Raw genomic sequence first — 16,227 nt, 5'->3', positions numbered from 1 at the left:
TAAAAAATCATATTGTCGTTTTTTTCCGTGCGAAAAATCGCACCCTGTCTGCAAAGGCCTTTATTGGCAAGACATTTTTTGTTGCGGGCAGGAGCGGTGCGGCCGGGTCCAGCAACCCTCCCGGTACTGTGCTCTTATTGGCTGTAATACGGATCTCCTCACGGAGTGATCGCAACCCCATTCATACAGTATGATGTCCAGTCGGTGACAGAGCCAAATATCAAACGTGCTAGATATCTAGAAGTGCTCGGGAAGGCATCGCCGAGCCCTATTCTCACGGCCAGATCGTCTCGCAGAGCCTTTCACACACAGCGAGCAAAACCTCTAGCGTCAGATCGGGGGTTTTGTCAGCGGGCGCCAAAAAAGGTTGGCGAGAGCATAATCGGAACAAATGTTGTTGTGCAGTGTGTAGTGGCCCTTGGGCTGGCAACATAGGTCGATTCCAGCCACTTCGGTCTGGTTGGGTGCAGCTAGTGGGGCTTACTTTTACTTCTATTACCCACTGACTCCATCACTCTCCTTGTGTTTGATCCTCTATTTTCTCTACTCCTTGCTTGACAGTGTCTCTCCTTTATTCACTCTCCACTTCTCAGCAACACGTGCACACGCATAGTGGAACGCTGCCCATATACAGCTATCTAAATCCTGTTGTTTTTGGAAACAGCCAGCGATATTTGAGTCCTTTACTCTGCATCTTTGATCTATGCTGCCTGTTAGTTCTTGCATGCAGTGTGGGGTCCCTTTGGGAAAGAACAATAATCAAATTAATTCCAGGGCTACAGTCAGATGAAATTTAAAAACCCTCAAAGGGATCACAGGCCATTTTAGGACAGGTAAAGATCATCCTCACTTGTTTTGCATTTGTGATGAAAGTTTGAAAGTAACCAGATGCTTGTTTTTCAATCTTGTTCCACCACCTCATCAAATTCCGTAAAATGTGTGAGGCACTCAAGCACATATTCTTTGTTGTTACTGTAAAGTTGAATGTCTAATTTGTTTCCAAAACATGTTCAGTGTCTACCTGCCCACCCCCCAGACTGTACATGCATTCCTCTGTTTTCATGAGTGTGTGTGTGTGTGTGTGTGTGTGTGTGTGTCTCTACCGCTGTTTACACTTTTTACAGCTGTGCGTGAGGATAATGACACACACACACACACACACACACACACACACACACACACACACACACACACACACACACACACACACACACACACACACACACACACACACACACACACACACACACACAAAGTTGGAACCTGGTTTCATTCAGGAGCAGTGACGTCTTTCACTCTGTGCAGTGGAGCAAAGTTAGCAGAGTTACAGGGAGACCACTCCAAGTGGAACTCCTCATGAGGCTGGACTGTAACCTGAAGCCAAAGGGAAGAGAGAGAGAGAGAGAGAGAGAGAGAGAGAGAGAGAGAGATACGTGAGGAAAAAAGTGAGAGAGAAGGAAAGACAGGGAGGGAGGGGGGTTGGGAAGGACTGAGAGAGAGAGAGAGAAGGTGATGTCAGCTGAGTTCAGAACGTAAACAGAGTTCCAGGCTGCAGCATGCTGTCTGCGGAGTGGGGACTGCAGCTGGGGCGAGCCCACGGGGGGACCCGCTCGCTCACCGGTACCGGCAGATCGACCCCCGGGAGGCAGGGCTGGCACCTCTTCATCTCCCTCTTCTTCCTCGTTTCCCTGCCCCAAGGGACATCCTGGCCCTACGGTAAGAGAGACTCACTGAGTGCAAAGTCCCCTGCAACACTTTGCCTCCTCTCTCTTTGCCTTTCCCTTTATCTCTGCTTTGCTCGCAGCCTCTTTGTCTGTTGCCTCCTTTGTTCTCAAAAAGCCAGCATCAGCACTCTCTCCATCACCTCTCCCCTTCTCATGAGCAGAGAGGCATGCGTGCTCGTAAAGACGACCCACAGTTAGAGAGAGAGGGAGAGAGAGAGAAAGAGATAGAGAGAGAGAAAGAGAGATGTAAGCTTTTTAATAAGAACAACAGCACTGAGTTTGTGTGCTTCTAGTCTCAACAATCACCGTTATGAGATACAGAGTAGGAGATTGGTTTCTGTGTTGTTTTGGCCGGCTGTGTTGTTTACGTCTGTTCATTTTCCAGTTTAAAAAAAAGGGTTTGGGAACTTCCCCGCCTACACAGTTAATCCTGTGAGAAATAAAACTTATGTTGTATTCTTTGCTCAGTTCAAAGCAAATACCTGTTACCCAAAGAAAAACAAAAAAACGTGGTAATTTGGATGCCAAACAAAGATGCAAATTCCATGAGATAGAGCGGGCGGACTGAGCTTTTAGACTTGTATGCTGTTACAGACTATGCAGCTGGTGGTTATTGAGTTGAACCTTCTGATGAAAGCCTTAAAGGGTGTTGTGGATGAGATCTTCTCTGAGGCATCTGCCTGTTTGCCTTGGGTTTGCACTTGAACTGCTGCAGGAGGACATGAGTCATATATTTGAGTTAATCATGCTGTGCAGTGGTAATGTGTATAGCAGACGCTGTCTCCACGGATCCTATTCAAGCCCCTGCCCTCTGTCTCCGATTCACCAACACATCTTTTGGAAATAGATACGAGAAACTTGTGCAATAAAGTAATGAAGTAATACCTTCGGCTTGTGATACAGCGGAAGGATCTTTACTAGGGTTGTCCGATATTGGCTTTTTTACCGATAACCGATATACCGATATTGTCCAACTCTTAATTACCGATACCGATATCAACCGATACCGATATATGCGGGGATTATTGTGATTAGGGTAAGCTCAAATTTCATATCACACACACCATATACAGTAAAAACTCCTGTAACTTATTTATAAAGCAAAAAAAAAAAAAAAAAAAAAAAACATTTTTTTTTTTTTCAAAAACCGATACCGATATTTTCCCGATATCAATTTTTATGCTAATATCGGCCGATAATATCGGGAGGCCGATAAAATCGGACATCCCTAATCTTTACATGGGACTGGGGCAGAGAGTAAAACTGTGTTAAATTTCACATGTGTAAAACCTTCTGGCAAAGAATGCTCTGGCACATTTAACTATTTATCCAGTACTGAAGTACAATTACTGTATTGGGTAATTTGAGGCATATTAATTTTTCAGAGGTACTTGTTGCATAATCATATTTATAATCAGGTGATGTTGGATGCTTTCTGTTGAGCAACACTTTGCAAACATGGATGATAATGGTTTAGTCTTTGTTTTTATGAAGGAGAATAGAGGTACGTATACTTTCTAATGCGAGGAAATTACATGTGGTGTGTGTTGTTGCATGCGTGTACTACACGTGTCTTATTTTTGCATCTGCGTCTGTGAGTGCATGATTTTACGCTCTCAGAGTTAAATGCACAGGGTTTGCAGTAATACCTGAGGGATCCCAATCTATGCAAGGTTTGGTTTCGCTTGCAAGGGGCTGCTTCAACATTCCGTCCTGCAGTGGATTCTCCCAAAAAATCTCAAGAGGCCATCTGGTCTTCTGACACATTTCCGACTCTCCGGCAAATGTCTTCTTATATTGTGTTTAACTAAGCACCCAAGGGACCTTACTGGAGCTAATGAGTCTGTGAGGAGTTAGACCCAAAGACCAAGTTTAGAAGAAGAGTTCGGAGGTGTGTGTGTGTGTGTGTGTGTGTGTGTGTGTGTGTGTGTGTGTGTGTGTGTGTGTGTGTGTGTGTGTGTGTGTGTGTGTGTGTGTGTGCGTGTGTGTGTGTGTGTGTGCGTGCGTGCGCACGTGTGCATGTGCGTGCACGGCACTGCACGTGTGCATGAAGGCAATTGAAGGAGAAGAAATAGTCAGGGACGTTTTTAAAAGAAGGCAAAAGTTGTCTGACTGTGAGTGAGCATTTGCATCTTTCTTAACAGGGAAACTTAATTCCAAGACGAGGGGCCAAATGCTGAAAGCAAATGTACATATTTCAGACTGACCTACATTTCATATACTTATTCAGCGCACACACACACACACACACACACACACACACACACACACACACACACACACACACACACACACACACACATTTTCCAAGGTGGAGAAAGTCGTAATGAGGTATTTCGTTGGGTTTGAGGTTTCCTACTGTATTGGACAGGACGTTGTTCAAAGTGTAGGCTGACCATCGAGCTCTATGTTTAGCATCACACCACTTACATACACAATGTCTACAGATATCCCCAGGGAGTTTCCCGTTCCATGACAGCTAAATCGCCCCAGTCTCAAAATACCAGACAGCTGCTGTGGGCAGTGGGCGAAAGGAATCTCTCCCTTTCTCTCTCTATCACCTTCTCTCTCACCCACATATAACACAGCCACACAACAGAAGCTATAAAATGATCTACTTTTCCAAGGTAAGTTTTTGTGTCATACAGTACAGTATAAACAACTTTAGCTTTGAGGAAACGGTTAATTCAGTGGCAGATCACCAAGCGGTACTGCGTCACTCATGTAAGACAAAGGGGATTCTATATTTGCGATATGCTGCTGAACGCACAGCCCGGCATGATCACTTCCTCAGACAATAAACAGAGCCATCAGCTGCAGAATGCGAGGAGGTTTAACCAAGGTGACAGGCCCCCAGGGGAAGAAAGCATAAATGCCTCCAACGTAAAACACCAAGCCAGCATGTTGGGCTCATCTCCAACCGTCTATCTTCTCATTCTGCTCAGTTCAAACCTTCCAAATTCTATTTGTGGCTCAGCGTGTCCTTGTTCAGAGTTTAAATACCCGAGCTGTGGGATTGGTGCGCAGCGAGACAGGCAGACACTCATTTACTCATGCTGACAATATCCTGCATCTGAGCAGTGAAAGGGAGCAGTTTGTATGCACAGCTGCAGTTATGATAGCGCTTTGATGTGAAATCGGAGTTAAATTGAACCTCTGAGGCCCACAAGACAGAATGGCTCTGCAGATACTAACCTGGGGCTGGTCAAGGGTTATTGTAGATGTGAACCATAGAGTTAACAAGAAATGACTAAAGTCATAATTTAGCCGCGAGCGGCAGGCTTTTTTTGCCCCAATCTGCCGTTGAGAAATTGAAATTAAAAAAAAAAATGAAAAAAAAAAAACTTTTTGAAAAAACATTAAAAAAAAAAAAAAAACTTAAAAAAAAATATATATGTCCTTTTGAATATTATTTGACATTCATATTATTAGCAGCTGTATTGTGTGTCCCCCCCCCCCCAACTACTCAAGTTAAAGTATCAATACTGCAATGTAGAAGAACTCTGCCAAAAATGGCATACCTCAATATGACATTTTGCGGCTATATTATGACTTTGTCATGTCTTGTTTTTGTATAGTGCTGTAACATGTTATGGCCTAATCACTGTCATTCAAGCATAAATGTCTTAACATTAAAATAAAAATAAGTAACCGGTATAGGACTAGGCTACCTATTGTGGTACAAAACAAGTCCTTCTGCAGTGAATTACAACATTAGGATTGTGCAGAATTCAAGAAGCTTTATTTGTTACTGACTCATAAAGATACAAGCAGCGAAATGTTGTTGGAACTTGTACCACAGATGGTTCTACATATAATTGATATAATGAAGAAAAGAAAATATTAAGCAAAATAAAATGGACAATAATAACTAAATAAAAATAGCCTACAGATATATACAGTTTTAGGAATACTCTGGGACTTGTCTTAGACAGGGATGTCATCAGTGGTGTAAAGTAACTACATGTACTCAAGTACTGTATTTAAGTACAATTTTGAGGTATTTTTCACTTTACTGTGGTATTTCCAGTTTTCAGTACTTGTACTTCTACTCCACTACATCTCAGAGGCAAATATTGTACTTTTGCTCCACTACAATTATTTGAAAACGTGAGTTACTAGTTACTTTGCAGATATAAATTATTACATTATAAAACATACATTAACCACTTTAGCCCTATTTTATACCAAGGCTATTTGAAAATAGCTGATCTACAAGCTCACAAAGTGTCGCATCGCGACACGTTGTGAGCTTGTAGATCTGCTATTTTCAAACATTTGTGTACTTTTACTTTTGGTACTTTAAATACATTTGGATACCAACACTTTTGTACTTTTACTCATGTAAATTTTGAATTGCGGACTTTTACTTGTAACAGAGTACTTCTACATTGCAGTATTAATACTTTTACTCAAGTAAAACATTTGAGTACTTCCACTGCTCCTCAGAGTTAAATCAACACTGAAGCCCTGCGGCTGTTGTAAGTCACAGATGATTAGAAGATTCTCCGCTGGCCGACTTTTTATGACTTAATGACTTTATGACTCTCAGCCTCTCACTCTGTCCTCTCACTATTACGGTTAGCATAGCATGTTGCTAACACATCAACAAAGCAACCACAAACTTTTCGCTGGAGCTGGTGTGTGTGTGTGAGAGAGAGAGAGAGAGAGAGAGAGAGAGAGAGAGAGAGAGAAAGAGAGCGTGCGCGCGCGTGTGTGTGTGTGTGTGTGTGTGAGAGAGAGAGAGAGAGGGACTTGGGAGAGGGACAGATGGAGACGGAGGGGGGGGGGGGGTGCTGCGAGGGGAGGCGGGTGCTGTGAATGACGGCCGTCCATTGGCCGTCCATGGGCTTTAAAGTAGTGTCTCCCCATTGGCTGTAAAGTAGTGAAGGACAGCCAGGACAGCCAATAGACAAATAGGTGTCCCGAAAACATGTCGAAAACATGTCGTGTCGCGAGTGACGATGTCTGAGGCTGTCTGTAGAGCCGCAGCGCTTTCAGCTCACGGCTAAAAAAATAGAGGGCACCGGAAATCCCCACCCATCCACTTGTATGGAGTTGCTCACCCAGCGCATACGCCCTTTTCACCCCTTCTTCCGGGTTGGGGAATGTGACGGACGGGGCCTATTTGGGGCCTAAGTGACGCGTTTTGCGTCACTCTGCGCGTCATCTCGCCTGCGCAGTAGTGTCACCTCTGTGCGCAAGCTCCTGAGTCGAGCCCATTGGTCGAAATCGTTTTAGCTCATTCATGTGCCTGGCCCCGGCCGTAATAAGCTGCAGTACCTATGTTTGGCCAACATGTCCGATGTGCTGATATGGGTTTATGGGTAAACCTGCACTGCTGCTAGGGTCACGTTCAGCACATGCAGCACATTTCAATGTTTGATCTAGCCGTCACCCGTAATATATAACCTGGGAAAGTGTATTTGTTTGTGTAGCACATTAAGTACAGAGAGAGCGAAAATGTAAAAGAAGAAAACGGAGCAATCCTTATGCAAGTTTATGGCTTGTTCTTGGCTTGTTCTTGGAAGAGGTCAGCGACGGCTTTGTGTGAACAGCGGGCCAGCGGGTTGACAGAAATCTCCTGAACCCTGGAGGGAAGTGGGTGAGGCTCCATGACCGATTCTCTCCCACCAGTAACAATGACGTCAGTATCTGGCCCCAGCATCAAAGATGTGCAGGAGACGCTTGCCTGCTGAAACATGGCCCTGAAGCCTGCGAGGGGGCGAGAGCTCGGGAAGTGATGTGAGCTACAGAGGAGTCCCTACTAGGTGAAGGTAGGGAGGGGTGTCTGTCCAGAACGCTGGATTATGGCTAGTTTCATTTCAAGTACAGCTAGGAAAACAACATCTGGAGCAAAAAACGCAGATATCAATGACATGAAACCAAGAAAAGCCACACCACCCGCAGAAGTATCCACAAGGATCTACGGGGAGAAAGAAAAAAAAGACGAGGCTTTGTGGCTTTTTTTAATTCACTGTTTCATCATTCATCTGTGGCTTAGTGCCAACATGGTACTGTACCTCTCAAACAAAGGCTACTGTGCGTGGTGAGGGAAGAATACAGACCTTGTTATGAAAGTCAGGACTGATGCATAACAGACTGAGTTGTATACATACAGTAATGTATGGCCAAATTATGTTAAGCAGAGGTTGACCCAAATAATGTATTTTGTGGCTGTGACTACTGTATACAGTTACCGTTAGTTATTTCATTCTGCACAGTTGAGGAAGCTAGAAGTTGTACCGTCTACAATGTTTCTGCCCGGTGTATTGCATGTGACAGTAAACACCTTGAAGTTGAGCTAGTTCAAGGTGGGATTTTTCTTTCTGGGACTGTTGTCAAACGCACTGGAGTTAAGAGACAAGACTTAAATAAATCAGGTGAGACAATCTAAACACTAACTTTCCTGTACCTCATTTCACATGCCTGAGGAGCAAGACTTAATGAAGAATGATAATACGGTAACAATTACGCCACAGTGTTCACATAAAAAGTTTAATTAAAGGATATAAATGCCAAAACTGCATTCCAGAGAACATGTCATAATCTTTAAAAAGCTTAGTGCCAAAACACACATAAACACCTGGTAGCCTATGTGTATGCACATGCACATCTTAATGAATTGAATACACAGGACCACAATGGAAACAAGCCCCTAGGGCTTTTTGTGTTATCCTTTTAACAATTATTGTAAACCGTAAAATTTGCAAACAGTTAATAAAGTATTCAATCAAAACACCCGCTCACTTCTCACTTCATCTCCTCACTCGCTCTATTGCTCCCTTGCTCGATTTCTCACTGACATGCAATTTCACACACGTGCACACCCCCACACCTGTTCACACCTTGCTACACAGTTGCTCTTGTAAAATGAACCCTATTGCGATTCTACCCGTGTTCTTTGCAGGTGTGGACCTGGTTAATGGCACACATGTGCGATCAGGGGGAACTATGCGTATCTCGTAAGCTCTGACCATTAGGCGTAAAGCTAGAACACGGTTAATATGTAGAAATGATCCCAGTTCTAATTACGGGGTGGGCGAGTGTGTGCTGTGTGTGTGTGTGTGTGTGTGTGTGTGTGTGTGTGTGTGTGTGTGTGTGTGTGTGTGTGTGTGTGTGTGTGTGTGTGTGTGTGTGTGTGTGTGTTTGGGGGGGAGATGCATTCCAGCCTGAGTCCAAAGAGAAACCAATGGGTCATGGTTTTGAGGGAACAACAGTCTTATCTGCAGGGCTCCAAAGTAAACTGAATCCATTTCCCAGTATGTAAACAGTGAAACCACTGCTGGTTGTGTTTATTTACATCTGGTTGATGTTGAACAATACAAAGCATAGAGATTAAACCTGTGAAAGCCATGAAGTAGTCCTACTATAAATCGGGACAATACAAAGAGTTGCTGTTTTGAACAATATTGTCTGAATGCAGCCAGAGGCAGGAGTCCACAGGATATCATTTCTCTGTCAAGACATGGTGTGGTGATCAGTGTAATGACCCTGCCAGGCCAGCTCATAAAGCCTATTGACCCTTTCAAGTTTATGCCCTATAAATCAGGTCACACAGGCTGTCAGGACAGCTTGCTATACAAGCTTCAGTTAAGGAGCAGTAAAGCTGTCCAGCAAGCCGGGAAGATTGTGTCAGCACCTCTCAATCCCCAGTCTCAACTGCTCAGATCCCAAGTGTCTGTCGTTGGCTGTTAATCTGGATGCCATGCAATGTTGTTCTTTAACGGAAATGCTATTCACCTCATGAAGAGTTGGTGAAATCGACCAATGATAGCACTGACTTACACAGGACGCGCATACGTGGCAACTTGCCACTCAGCTTGGCGTCACTGTCAGCGAAAGCGGAGAGCCAGCAGCGTCTAAAACCAAACAATATTGACAGCCATCTTTGAATATACAGTATAGAGTTATCATCCTGGCTAATATAGCGAGCTAGTGCTGCCTTGTAATCTGGTAGATCAGTGTAGTGGTGCCTATTTTTTACAAATCTGGTAGCTCCAAATTAAAACTTTTTCCCCAAGCACATACTGTACCAACCAGTCACGGTTTGACTGGTTGGTACAACTTGGTGAACACGCACGCACAATGTAGTTGCTTCCAACATGTAGTGTTGGAGAGTGAGAGCCATACCATAAAACTGAAGGAAGCCAGCATACTGTAGTGTATACTGTACATCACTTCAATTTTTTTCCATTTCACAATACCCTCAGAAGCCAAACTGACTATATTATTGTTAAATGTCATAACCATAGACTAGTTTATTGTTTTGCTGATTTAATTATGTTAAGAAATATCTGTTGTTTCTCTCTGTGGGGGTATGTGTTCTTGTTATAACGTGCCTATGTGTTTTATACCCACGATGTTGCTGCCTCTGGTTCTTTGCCACACGCGTTTCACACGAATGCATCCATTCCAAGGATGCTTGTGGTTCTCACACTTTGCCTGGGAAAATCCAGAAAAATACCAATCAGCACCATAACTCTGGCTCACGAAAAGACAAACAAACAAAAGGCAAAAGCCTAACCCTAACCAGAAAAAGAAAAGAAAACAATAGGTGACGAAAGCTGAAGGGACTGTATGTGAGCTCATACCACATACAGTACATACAAGAATTACTAGGAATTAGAATGAAAACAAGGATATTGTGCAAGGGGCTGGTGGTCGCACGCGAAATGTGGTCCAATAGAATTCCATTGGAATTGAACTATATTGCCTGAGGTCTCGCACACAGCAGGACAATTATTGACAACAATGGACATCAATGGGTAATCCCCTTATAAAGCTCCCCTGCCTTTGAGTATTTTTGAACAACTAGTAAACTAGCTTGAATAACTGAGAACAGACATGATCCAATGATACACTCTGTATATACACGTTTCTTCAAATACTTATTGGAGTACTTCGTTTGGTATATCTATTTCTTTTCCAGCGCGTAACACGACTGGCGAGACTGGCCTTTTCTGTATCCTCTCTAAACCGGATGGCTAGCAAAGTGCAGAGTGAGTAGCTTCAAAAGCCGCGAGCCATAAAAAAAGTAAATAACCTTGAGGTCCGACTAGAATGTCAATATAACAAAACTTCAGGGCCGAAGGACAATTAAAGCTTTTTTAATAACAGGGTGCAGGCAAATAACGTGTCGTTTTGATGTCAATACATCTTCATCAGATCGTCGAATGACCTGATGAAGATATTGATATTGACATCGAAACGTCACGTTATTTGCCTGCACTCTGTTATAGAAAAGGCTTTAATTGTCCGAGTTTGAGCCAGTACGTGCCTTCCTTCTTCATACTGCACCGGACCAGCCTGAATTCGGCTTTAGGCGCGGTGGAACCCCTTTGTTCCAAACCTCAAGGCCATTTGACCTTGTGACATATTGTGTTGCAACCTACATTTGTGATTGATGTCTAAGCACAAAGGGATTCAAAGACTTTGGGGGATTCTTTTAAATGTCCATAAAAGCTCCATAATCTCACATTTGGGTTAGGTATATTTATTGAGATTTTCATGTCATTTACTTGTGCTGTTATGGTTATTGAAAATTACACTCATTTACTCACACACTTCTACCCACCCAGACATTTTAAGGGGCATACATTTGCATATAGGAAGCAGCACGAGTACAGATGAGACGGTGCTGACATCACATACAGTAGCAGTTGTGTCTGCTTCACTGTCAACACAAGCTCAGACTAAGCAGCAGTAAATTATTTTGCTGCTCAACCTCCTTGATATATCCATCATCACCACTTTAGTCTGAGTAGGCCTACATATAACCTGTAACTGTTCCCGGCTGGCTCAAAGGCTGCCAAAAAGTAGGGAGACAATATGAGCTGGCGGCTAAGAGAAATTTATTGGCCCAAAAAACGTCAACCAATAAAACGTGTAAAAATCTGTGCAAAAGTAATTACTTGAAGAACTTCTCTGTCAATCTGGAAGGATGAGGGAAAATCTTAATTAACTCAATGAAATTCTTCATATAGTGCCAATTGCTCCAATTTGTTTTATAAAATCATTTTAATAAACAGTATTTACCTGCTTCACACAAATCACCATCTTTAACTGCCTGATCATCATCATCCCTTGATTGGTCTGAAATGGATATATGAAAGAGGGAACAAATCTTTCAATACATACATTTGAATACATACACATACAGGACATTGATTGAACCAAAACAAGCGCTCCCTGGCGGAATTAAATAGCCTGCACACGTAACTAGCTAGCGAGCCAGAAGGCTAAACAACCGGATTGAGGGATGGCTACTAGCAATAGCTGGTACTAGCCATTATCCAACATTTTTGCAAAGTAAACTATGCCTATATTGCAATTAAGTGTGTATAACTAATTGTATTTGGTGTTGAGGTTAGGGTTAGGTTCTTCACATGTTTGAAAAAGGAATTGATGAGAAAAGATGTAGCCAAATCTCCTAAGTGTGCATGCATACCTTCTGTAGTGCAACTTTTGGACTAAACCAATACAATAGGTAAGGGGGTGACTTTTTGAGGTATGATCTATGAAATAATTAGTTTGACTAATTTTGTGAGATACAGTGGTGTCATGCCCATTCAAACTGGCAGGGGCTGTTCAGGTGCCCCACCACATTTTTCACATCTGGATTTTTCATTGTATTATTACAGTACTGTTATTGTTTTTATAATATAATAATAATATAATGATGTAATTTTATGTTATGACAGTATTACAATGCTGCATTGCTGGGGATGAAGCCTGTCCTTATAAAACGCCCATAAATTTGACCTTGTGTGACATTCAGTACCGTGTTGCAACCTACATTCTGTTTGATTGATGTCAAAGCACATGCTTCGCTGAAGCAGTGAAGTAAAAGACCAGACTCTGGCAGGAGAGAAATGTGATTTATGATTTCATAATTGTTAGAAGGCCAAGGAGATGTGTGTCTCCTTGGGAGGGACGTTTCATACCAATCCCGGACATCTGTACGTCCCCCTCCTGTTGACTGTCGGCAGCCACTCCATGATTCATCAGGCTCAGACAGTAGCTGTATAGTGTGCACACACGGAGCGACATTTTTACGGTGTGGCTTTGTAGGAGGCGGTCGGTCTGTGTGTTTGTCCGGGCACAGCTAATCTCGCAACCTGCTGTACTGATCAGTGCCAAAGTTCTTATTTTTGTAAGCATGCATGCTCTGGTATTGCAAGCATGCATGCATGCGTGCGCATGCGTGTGTGTCTGTCTGTGTATTTCAGACTTGGACCTTGCGGTCAAAAGGTGAGTGCTCTACTGACTGAGCACTCATTGTGTTAAAAACACGATTAACACCAGTAATTGACTGTGTATATGTATGTATGTATGTATGTATGTATGTATGTATGTATGTATCGTATGTATATATGTGTGTTTACTGCAGGTTGTCAGGTGGGGGAGTATCAACTAGGCCTACAAATGACAGGACAGAAGCGTAGATAAGAGGTGAAGAGCAATGGCATCGGGAGAGGGGTTCTTAAGGGTCTCAGATAAATTGCACAAAATCTCTTACCCTCCATGTGTAATTTCTTTAAGAAAATCCATTCCCATATATTATTCAGCAAAGAGTGAAACAAACATGATGCCCATTATATAGGGATTATGGGTGATGTGGTATTTAGTCTGAAGACAGGAGCACTAGCGTCTCTGTCTCGACTCGCCCTGGTTTGCTCCCACTGTGTACACTGATCCATCACTCACACCAGCAGCTTCTTGCCCGTCATTCGGCAGGAATCCAGGCCATACAGGCAAACTTAAAATCAGGGGCGGGCAACCTTTTCGGCACATGATCACTTAGTGCCATACAGTCTTATAATAGGCTGCTAAGTACGAACATAGACTAATACAATCATTTAAGATGAATAATAAAGGTAAGATACAGTCTACGTTCGACTAGCTGGGGAGAAAGTTAAACCTATTTACCAGACAATAACTTAAAAAAATGACAATAGTTTTCCTCCACAAAAAGTAAGTTTTGAGTATCTCCAGTAGTTACGCCCAGAGCGCTTCAGATTCATGTATTTAATAATGCATGAAATTCAGAAGGTTGTCTTACGGGGGAGGATGCCCCCGGACCTCCCTACAGGGACTAAGCCTCCCATCTTAAACAATGACTGGAGAAGAGGAGCTTAACACTGCAGTGCTAGAAGGTCTGGAGAACACATCAACAACATCAGTGCCAAGTTTCAAACTGCAGACTGCAGTTTGAACCTCTTTCCTTCCGCATCCACCTCAGTGGAATTTCCACTTGTCTCTGTGTCAGCTTTTAACTTCACTCTTACATAACCATGACCACTCAGTCTGAAAAGTCCACAAATTGCTGCTTCTCTGACCTGATAAAACTCTGATTTATTGGGTCAAATCTTGACAGAGGCGGAGAAGGTCGCCGTCTGTATAAAACAGTTTCTGATTAATGACTTGTTTCGGTTTTCCAAGCCAATCATTTAACCCGTGTGTTATGTTGCGATTATCTTGACTGATGTAATGCAATTTTCGGGAAAACCCACAGTATCCCCTGTCAGATCTGCTGACAGGGGAGGTTAGCTTATCTCCTAAACAAAAGAACTGCAGCTGAAGAAATAAACACAGACAGGGGAATGGAGACTTGCAGACAAATTTATACATTGTCGTGTGCATGGATGACGTCGTACAGCCGTGTCATGCGCTGAAAATAACTGATTTTCAAATGGAAAATGCTACGCATGTAGTTTGGCAAGCAAGAGTCGTACAACAAAGTATAAATTGGGCTTTCGCATCAGCATGGCCGAAAGGGTACTGTAGGCTCTAACAGAATAGCCTAAACGCAGACTTGACAACAACAGACCTGAATCCTTCCACGGCTGCTTATGCAGTAAAATCCACAATATTAACTCTGAATAACTCTGGATACTCCAAAAATTCTACTGCGGCATTTGTGTTTGCGCCTTTCTTTGCTCCTTTGCTCCTAAATCATCTTCCACGTATCTATAAACAGCATTTCCCAGTTGAGTCCAGTTTGCCAAGTACACTGTTCTTAAAGTTGTTCACATTTTTTGACAGAATTTTCCACAGTTTGGGTTTCAGTCACTGAACTGCATCTCTTTTCCAGACTACAGGTATTTGTATAATCACTGCCCGGGACCTGAGTGGAATGTCATGTGTAGGGGCTGCTGTGAGTACGATGTCATCCGCTGTAAATGCCCCATCCAGGGGACCCCTGTTGGCTACGCTGTGCCCTGCTGTCGCAATGCCATCAATGAATGTGACCCCTGCATTATCCACCCAGGTAAGACTAAGACATACTGCAGTCAGCAATGTAGTGTACTTCTATGTGACCATGGTAATGGGCAACGTCATGCGTAAATGGAAATGGAAATTTGAGTTTAAAATGTTTGCTTGAAAAATATATATTCAAAGATTTGCACAAATCCAAAGCATAAAATAATGGTTTAAGTGGTTACACAGATGTATTCCCGGTTTTAATGGATTAAGAACAATATGTGCAGAATCTCCTCGTTTATCAATAAGAGTGCACTGAGGACCCTAGCTGGAGCCCTCATCCAGTGTCATTTTGACTATGCATGCACCTCATGGTACACCTCAATGTCACTATAAAATCAAAACTACAGACCTTTCAAAACAAACTAATTATTAGACTACTACTAGACTTCACTACCAGGACTATGGAGTCAGAACAGTCTCATAATGAGTAAATGCACAAGTCTTGGTTTGTATTCACACATTTGATTTTTGAATGCACAAGTTCTGGTTTGCATGTGTTTCGTGTTTGTGTTCGTGTTTCAAGTCCACGTTCGTGTTTCAAGTCCACAGCTTTCGTGTTTCGTGCGTTCGTGTTTCAAGTTCGTGTTCGTGTTTCAAGTCCACAGCTTTAAATCCACAGTCTGTGTATTAAAGTCACGTTTGTGTTTTGTGTTTCAAATCTACAGCTTTAAATCCACAGTTTGTGTATTAAAGTCACATTTATATTTTGTGTTTGAAATCCACAGTTTAAAATTCACAGTTTGTATTTTAAAGTCACATTCCAGATGCTCTGCTTCACAAATATAATTCTCTATTTATCTCCAAAACACTCAATTTACCAATGCACATTGAATTAACTACAACACAAATCGATTGGTGTGCATTTACACACTGCTTCTCTGTGGTGGATCTCCTCTGTGCATTCACAAATCTTTTTGAGACTGACCTGACGCTTATTGAGACTGGGGGCGTAGACGAACGTAATCATTGGCTGATGAATCTGATTGACAGGGTCATCAGCCAATCAGATGAGTTCACTTTCAGCCAATCTAACGTCTCCTTCCCTTTCAACCCGGAAGTACATGCTCTCTCTCTGTGTTGCCATGTCTGCTTATTATAAGCGACTTTGTGCTTGTTTTTCTATGATGTCTTTCTATGAAGACACATTGTGAGCTTATAGATTTCAAGTTGGATGCAGCTCAAAGTGAACATTCCTCAGGTATCTAGTTTGTTGCCATACGGCCTTCCTAGCCCG

The 16,227-nt window shown here is 42.7% G+C and overlaps 1 protein-coding gene across 2 annotated transcripts in view; it reads left to right on the top strand.

Annotated features, from left to right (window-relative positions):
- The first annotated feature begins 1,501 nt into the window (after window positions 1–1,501).
- Window positions 1,502–16,227, top strand: part of pamr1b (peptidase domain containing associated with muscle regeneration 1b) — a 36,568-nt gene continuing 21,842 nt past the window's right edge. The window contains exons 1-2 of one of the 2 annotated variants that reach the window (XM_084059896.1): window positions 1,502–1,716; window positions 14,821–14,997. In XM_084059896.1, the coding sequence (XP_083916022.1) occupies window positions 1,557–1,716; window positions 14,821–14,997 (337 nt within the window). In that variant the 5' untranslated portion in view covers window positions 1,502–1,556. The remainder of the gene's footprint in view (window positions 1,717–14,820; window positions 14,998–16,227) is intronic. The other variant, XM_084059897.1, reaches the window with a different exon arrangement.

The sequence above is a fragment of the Gymnoscopelus microlampas genome, assembly GCF_963454915.1.
Source record: "Gymnoscopelus microlampas genome assembly, chromosome: 6".
NCBI classification, from domain to species: Eukaryota; Metazoa; Chordata; class Actinopteri; order Myctophiformes; family Myctophidae; genus Gymnoscopelus; species Gymnoscopelus microlampas.
Note: the sequence above shows the minus strand (reverse complement) of the source record. Positions and strands in the feature narration are given on the sequence as shown.